This window comes from Myotis lucifugus, unplaced genomic scaffold (genome assembly GCF_000147115.1).
Source record: "Myotis lucifugus unplaced genomic scaffold, Myoluc2.0 scaffold_141, whole genome shotgun sequence".
NCBI classification, from domain to species: domain Eukaryota; kingdom Metazoa; phylum Chordata; class Mammalia; order Chiroptera; family Vespertilionidae; genus Myotis; species Myotis lucifugus.
In genome coordinates, this window is record NW_005871189.1 from 2,086,063 (window position 1) to 2,093,958 (window position 7,896).

Sequence of the window (7,896 nt, forward strand, 5' to 3'; positions counted from 1 at the left end):
TAGTAGTTGAAGATGTTGCAGTGATTTATTGGTTTTTTAGCCCTCAAACCACACCACTTTCTAGAATAATATCCATTGTTGTTTAAATCAGAATTATTTAACCAATGTCTGCAAATATTTAAATAAGGCCAATATACTCAAAAGTCCTAAAATCAAACATACATGATAGAGTAAAAAACAAAAAGTATGGTCATTCATACTGGCCCTTAAGCCATCCTTACCATGTTCCATTATTCCACGGCTATTATTTTTCATGACATCTTTGATCAATACATGACCAGCACTTAAATAACAATTTCTAAACTAAATAGATGCAAATATCATTATATAGTGTCTCTCAAAATTATGTTCAATAGGCAATAATCTGTCTTCTATCCCAGGACTTTACTGCCTATTGAAGTGTCACTGAAACATTCTAAGATTCAGCACAATGTGTCCAGATGGCGTCTCGTCTCCAGTCCCCATTTGACCTTTCCATCTGCCCATCTGAAACACCTGCCATATCATGGGTTTAGAACCTGAATTCACTCCAGGGTTTCAAATATGCTTTCAACCAATATGAATTCCAACTTTTTCAACATTTATTGTCCCTTAACAAACACCAGCTATATTAGGGTTCTCGAAAGAGAAACTCAACCAACAGGAATTGACTCACATAATAGTGGAGACTGGAAAGTTTGAAATCTGAAGGCATTCTGGCAGCAGAATTTCTTCTTCCCCTCAGTCCTTTCTCTTAAGGGTTCCAACTGATTGGATGAGACCTGCCAACATTATGAGGGTTATCAGCTTTACTCAATGTCTATTGATTTAAAAATACCTTTAGAATGATGCCTTTAGACTGGTGTTTTACCAAAAAATAGGTACCATTGTCTATCCAGGTTGACACATAAAATTAACCACCACACTAGCCATGACCTGCATAGTACCTAGGATTTATTGTATACATTGAAGGCTCTGAATATTGCAGTTCACACTGGCCTATGGGAGAAGAGCCTCTTTACCCTCAATAGATTCTCTCAACCCACTATCATCTGCTCCTTTGGGGGCACTGCTTCATTGGGAATATGTTGGAGGTACATCCTCAAGAGTGGGGCTGTGCCTGCAAAGGGAGTTCAAGCCCAGCAAAGAGCCCTTCCTGGATTTTCCCATGTGAATGCTTCCTAAATTCTTTCACCTTACTTCTTCATTAATCTCAGCTAGCATGTCCCGCTGATGGAAATTATTCAACTAAGTAAGCAAAAGAGCAGGTGTAAAGAAAATTACAAAGTGGAAGAATGTTTATAAAAAGGGGCCATTGTGACCAGGGTGGGGTGAAATGAAAGCATCGTTCTTGAGTTCATGGAATAGAAACAAAGAAGAAAGTAAATGATCACAAGAATAGCCGGTTATAAACGAGGAATGACATGAATTATGTCAAGTTCAAAGGAATGAGGAGGAAAGTGCAGGAGTAGAATAAGCAGCAGAGCAATTTAGAAAGAAGCATACATCTAAATTTTAATTCTGAATCGTGCCTATGGCAACATACATATGTAACTCCCAGAACTCTGATTTTCCACATCCATACCAGAGAGGATCTTCCCAGCCTGCCATCTGCCATGCAAAGAACAGGAACAAATTTTACAATGTCACACATCAAAGGTTAAGGAATAGATTTAACTGATTAAAGATAAATATCACAATGCCAGTGTCAGCAAGATTGAATCACCCCCTCTCCCCCCCACCACCCCCCCGCATTCCAGGGAGAGAAATTCCTGGGTCAGAGAAATCTTCTGGTCACAGTTTGGGTTCTCTTCTAAAGGAGGGAAACCTCATTGTGAGTCTTGCTGTGTGCCTTGTGCTGTGAGACAAGTGCAAAAAAGTGGTCATGTCAGTAGTTAAATAACCAAACTACTGAGTGTTGGGAAGTCTGATTTGGGAATGCCAACTATTTACAGGAACTGTCTCAAGTCATGGTATTGCCCTGTACTGGGGACTTTCGGTAGTTGGGGATCTTGGCATCTGAAGGACATTGCCATTATCTATGAAATAAAAAAGGATTTAATCACACAAATATTTGTGTCACCCAGTGCTATGGCCTCAGTTCTCCATCATCCAGAGAAGCTCATCTCTAGTTTCCCTGCATGGTTGGTTGTGACTCTTAGGGAAGCCTTGGTCACCCTACCTCCCTAACACATTTTTAGCATATCCTCTTGAATTAGTATAAGGGAATCAAGCAAATGTGTCCTAGAGCTATGATCTGAAATCTGCTTCCATAGCTGAGTTCTCTTGCCTCCAGAGAGTAGGGGAGGAAGGACTGAAGCTAAGGCTACATACAGCTGGATAGACAGGTGTATAACGATGAGGGATAAGAAACCACTTCTGCAAGCGAGGAAAGATCCGTGTATCTTGAGGTCGTGGACATTCTGAGAAACTCTAGTACTGAGAAACTGAAGAAGGATTATCTAACTTCTCTCCCAGACTCTAATGCTGTCGTGAATGTTGACTTTTTCCATAGAAAAACAAACTAGCTCAACAAGGAAAGATCAAGAGTGAAAAGGGTGATAGGGTGATTAGTCACGTGAGTCTGCATGGCAGCTCTCCCACTCCCTTGATCTGTATATAAAGAGTGTGCTGGGCACCTGAACCCTACTTCTCTGGGGCATCAGATTCTGTCTCTTCCAGCATGTTCTCTCTTCAGCTCCTGCTTAGGGCCAGCCATGCCGCCCTGCTCCTGGTTCTCTGTCTGCAGCTGGGGATCAACAAAGCTCAGGAAGACACGTGAGCCAAGCCTTTCTCCTTCTTACAAAAAAATCTTTTGAGGGGAGGGCTTTTCTCTTATCCTAGAAATCTACATATCCTTTCCTGAAAACTTTTTCAACTTCCCAGAGATCTAATCCTGGGAGCTCTCATGAACTCATACCAATCCCACCTCTCTCTTCTTAGGAACCCCATCAATTCCCCTCACATTTCCCCTGGGTGCTTCTAAGTTGCCCATGGAAATAAGGCTCCCAGTGCACATGTAGGCTGTAATTAACAATCATTCTTTCTCTAAGGTTCTGGACTACATGTTGTCCATAGTCTATACCTTTATTAGATTTCTGCTCAGTGAACTTCACCTTCTCACACCTTGCCTCCTAGAAGAGAGGGTTTAGCAGGACTGTGAGTTCCAACAATAGCTTTGGGCACCTTTGGCAGAACTCACTGAATGATCAGAAGCCCTGGACACTGATCCTTGGCCCCACAGTCCAAGGTTGAGCTTGCCCAGCACTTTGGACATTCTTTCTATGCTTAAGCCTGAAGACAAATGTGAGGACCACTTGCCCATGACTCCCCACTCCACCCCTTGTCTCCCACTGGGACCTGGGAGCATGGGTTCAGAAGCCAACTCATTAAGGGCACATGTTTGAAGGAAACAGGAAAATTGGGGCACACAAAATGAAGTAGGAAATGGGACAATTTGGAGGGAGAAGCATGGATGCTCATCAGATCTAGGGATTTTTCCCTACAGGAAAAGGGTTTGGGATGTAGAGTTTCTGGATTGTGATTCTGGTTGTACCCTCTGTGGAAGGACCAGATGCTTCCCTGGAGGAAACCTGCCAGGGTTTTGACAAGCTGATGTAATGGAGGTGGGTGGGTATCTAAGAAACCCTGAGTGGGGACAGTTCAGATACAGGATGTCACTCCACTTAGCCCTGGGGGGCAGCAAGTTGTTGATAAGCTGTGCTACTAGGGTGACCAACCATCCAAGCTTGCCCATGAATATCTTGGTTTTAGCACTGAAAGCGCCTCCCAGCAAACCCCTCGCTGTCAGGCAAACTGGGGTGATTAGTCTCTCTAGCTGTGCTGGTCATCCTGTCAATCTTAAATACAATTACAAATGGGAGGAATTCTGAAGAAACTGAAGGATGCATGCCCCTTCCCTGTGTACTGAGTGCTAGAGCAGCTGGCACAAGAAATGGAATCTCTCTGGAATCTGATGCTTTCCCCTAGGAAAATGGGGCTGGGAAGTACTGGAGGCCAAGAAAATGAATTCCCTCCTGTCTCACCCAACACTGAAGGAGCTTTGGCAGGAGTTTCTGGGAAAGATAAAGCAACTCTGCTGGTCCTGAACCCCCTCCTCACTGACTGAAGGGAAACAGTTGACTATTCTCTTTGTCTCCATGTCCTTTTCCCCAGCAGATTGTGGTGTGTGGCCTGAATGTAAGGTGGAAGCTGTAGTTTCCAATATGGCATTGTGTCCAAATCCCCTACAGAACTAAGTACTAAGTACAAATCCTAGACCCCACCAAGAACCAAAGAAGGAGGATCTTCAAGAAAGGTCTCACTTCCAGTGCACTGAAGTGTTTATGATTCGTTAATATGAAATTTAATACTAATTTTATTATGACATGAGCCCTCCCTGTCAGTGGACAATCAGCAGAACCTATAGAGTTTTATTAGGAAATGGTATGTGATACTGTACTTTCATTGGTTTTTTGTTTATTTGTTTGTTTGTGTGTGTTTTTTTGTCAGTGGAAGAGAAGTAGATACTCAGTTTTAAATAAAGTGTCCAAGTTGCTTTATTAAGCAAAACTAAATCAGTACAAATAGCCAAACTAACCAAAAAAATCAAAACTTCCCAGGGAATTCTGATCTCAGCAGTTGACCATCTCCTTCTCCTTGAACCTTCCCTGGTCCCTTGACCCTGCTCATTGTTCCCCCTCTCTTATGGATTGATCTCTGCTCTCTACCTGCTTTTGTCTTCCCAAAACCAGTCGACAGTTGATCAAAATGGACTTTCAATTGCCCCGAACAACAACAGCAAATGAAGAAGTCTCTGCAACACTTAGAGTTGAAACAGAATTGAGAGAATGTATGGTGGTAAGTAGAAGCCCTGGGGTGGGAGTAAAATGAACAAAATCCAACTTAATTAAGTAAAATGCATTGGATAACATAGGGAAACTACCAGATTAAAGGGCAGTGATAAAATTATTAAAAATAAATGTGTGATACAGTAATACATGTTTCTTTATCTATACATTAGCTGCAAAGGCAATACATTCACAACAGAATAGTTAAATTTAATTTATAAAGATTACCTATGTGATGGTTGTGGTTGCTTAGCCTGATTAAGTACCTTCAACTGTGCAATGGTCTTTGACAACAAATCACACATATCCAATGGGTCCTTATTTTTTGTTTTAATTATACAAGTATTGAAAGTTCTGAATCATGAAGATATATTGTTATAAATGTAATAAAAAGATAAACAAGGCAAGGTTAGCCTTCTTTAAAGAAACACCAGGGCCGAAACCGGTTTGGCTCAGTGGATAGAGCGTCGGCCTGCGGACTGAAAGGTCCCAGGTTCAATTCCGGCCAAGGGCATGTACCTGGGTTGCGGGCACATCCCCAGTAGGAGATGTGCAGGAGGCAGCTGATCGATGTTTCTCTCTCATCGATGTTTCTAACTCTCTATCTCTCTCCCTTCCTCTCTGTAAAAAATCAATAAAATATATTTAAAAAAAAAAGAAACACCAGGATCTCCGAAGTATTTTTAAGTAAAATTGCAATGGTGAGAACACTTGAACTCACTATTTGGGGCTGATGGGCTATTTGGTGCAGAGTTGCCAGTTACCTGGGCAGGTATCAGGAGACAGGCAACCAGCCCCAGCCATGACCACGCAGCCTGGTGATAACCTCCGCCCCTGTGTTCAGGGTAGCCATGGGGGCAGGCACTCTTTTGAGATATATAAATCTCTAATGTAGCATGAACAAATCTGTTTCTCCTTGTGATAAAAATCACTCGCTTCTAATGCCACTGTGGATAGTTGGTGGCATTCACGGCAGAAGGAATGCTCAATTTTGATGGGAACTTAGGAAAATAAACATATAATTTATTTTCACAAACTCACTGAATTCTATTCACTTCACAGACTCCTTGAATCTATGGTCCCCAGGTTTAAACCCCTGTTCTGACCATGAGCTAGAACATTAACCTGACTCTGCTGAAACACATATGCAGCACTTTGGGATCTTAAGCTGTACAGCAAGCATGTCAAACTCAAAGGCTAACACAGACCAAATAAATGAGGCATGCGGCCCATGGGCCGTGAGTTTGACATGCTTGCTGTACAGCATGCTCAAGTTAGGAAAGAAAAAAGAAAGTTTACCTTCAAGCTTAAGTACCTTAAGTCAACCAAGGGATTCTCTACTTACTAAAGATTCCAGAGTTTGAGAGGAGCAGAGCTGGGACTTGGTCATGGTTCTGGCAATAAGGCCTGGTTTTGGCTTTCACAGCCCAGCAGTCAGGCTTGCACCCACAGGCCAATTCCTGGAGCCCTGGCTATGAACCAAGGCAAGCCTGACCCCCACTCCCCCAGATGAACTGCTGCCCGGATGAGTGCTCCTGACTCTGTGATTCACTCACCTCCACCCTCCCGAACCATACACCCACATGCTGATGCAGGAATAGGAGGACATGAGGACAGAAAATCTTCTAACCTTGACTTCAGCTCCTGAAATGATTCTACAAAAATGGAGTCCCTCCATGCCTCTCCCCACCTCCACCCCTCCTCTTTGCCCCCTAACCCTCCTCCTCTTCCTTGACCCTCACTTGTCTTTCTCTCCCTTTCCTACTTCCCATACTAACACTGGGTCATCTCTCTCCAACTTCTTCTTCACAGATTAAAACTTATCTGCTAAGCAGCTCTCCAGTTGATGGACCTTTTAACTACAAATACACTGCCTGTCTGTGCGAGGACTTCCCAAGAACCTTCTTCTGGGACTTTCAGGTCAACAGTAAGTAGAGGAGTCATCCAAGGGAAGAACTACCCGCCAGGGAGGGGAAACCAAAGAGAAACGTGGTTACGGATCTGGCACAGAGCCCAAGGCAGAAGGATGGAGGGGGGAGGGGGAGAAGGAGAAAGACAAGCAGAGTAAATGGAGACCATGCCCAAGTTCAAAAGGTGAGGGGTTGTGTGAGAAAAGCTAATAAGGGAGATTCATTTGTAAACGATTTGAGGAAGCTGGGTCCCAGTTAGGGAGGTGTCTGATACTGGTAGAAAAGGTAGGACCCTGGGGATGAGAGTGTTAAGCTATGATCTTTGTCCCTGTCCCTTTCAGGTACTGTAAGAATTGCAGCAGTGGTTGACATCATTCGTGAATTTAATATCTGCCCTAACGATATGGCAGTGATACCCATCAAAGCAAACCGTTTTAGTCTCTTGAGATTGCTACCTGTGGCCTGATCTTACTGGAAGCCTTGTCTCACTGCCCCCTACCACACCCCAAGGTGGTTTCCTCTAAGGAACTTGGTTGGGTGTGTGTTGTGATCTGTAAAATAAACTTCTCACAGGCTTCTCTGTGTTCTGTTGTGTCTTCCTGCCCAAATCTCTCCCAGAGGAGCTTCAGAGTACCCAGAATTTCTAGAACTTCTTTCCTTCAAAGAGCCTTTGCTGAGGTGATCTTATGGATTCTCACTGCCCATGAAGAGGGAGAGAAGGCAGATGGAGAAGAGTGGGGCCATTCAGAGTGGGAAAGTGTGGTCCTAAAACTCATAGTAAGTGAGGGGCAGAAACTGGACCAGCGTCCAAGCTCCCCTGCTCCTTCACCTGCTACTGTCTAGGAGCCCCTTCAGATCATAGGAGATGGGAGTCAGCTGCATACTAGTATAGTAGTCAGTGACAGGGTCTGTATCCAATTCTATGTTGTTGCTTCTTTTCAACTGGTGAAAAATGATGAACTAAGTGCTGCTCAGGGAGATTGGGCAGCACAGGATGCACAGTAAGCTGAAGAGCAGAGGGGGCCCTGTGGAGCCCCACCAAAGAGGGCCAGACAGTGCTTCCTGAGAGGAAATATGAGCCAGGGTCATGGGCACAACGTGAGCAGAGGGCTTTCTGGCAAATAGAATAGTAGGCACCAAAACCCCAAAGCATGTTC

The 7,896-nt window shown here is 43.8% G+C and overlaps 1 protein-coding gene across 1 annotated transcript; it reads left to right on the top strand.

Moving 5' to 3' along the window:
- The first annotated feature begins 2,630 nt into the window (after positions 1-2,630).
- Positions 2,631-7,315, top strand: PIP (prolactin induced protein). The gene is made up of 4 exons (XM_006094738.3): positions 2,631-2,757; positions 4,734-4,839; positions 6,642-6,756; positions 7,081-7,315. The coding sequence occupies exons 1-4, from the start codon at positions 2,663-2,665 to the stop codon at positions 7,203-7,205; spliced, it is 441 nt and encodes a 146-aa protein (XP_006094800.1). The 5' UTR covers positions 2,631-2,662; the 3' UTR covers positions 7,206-7,315.
- The last annotated feature ends 581 nt before the right edge of the window (positions 7,316-7,896 follow it).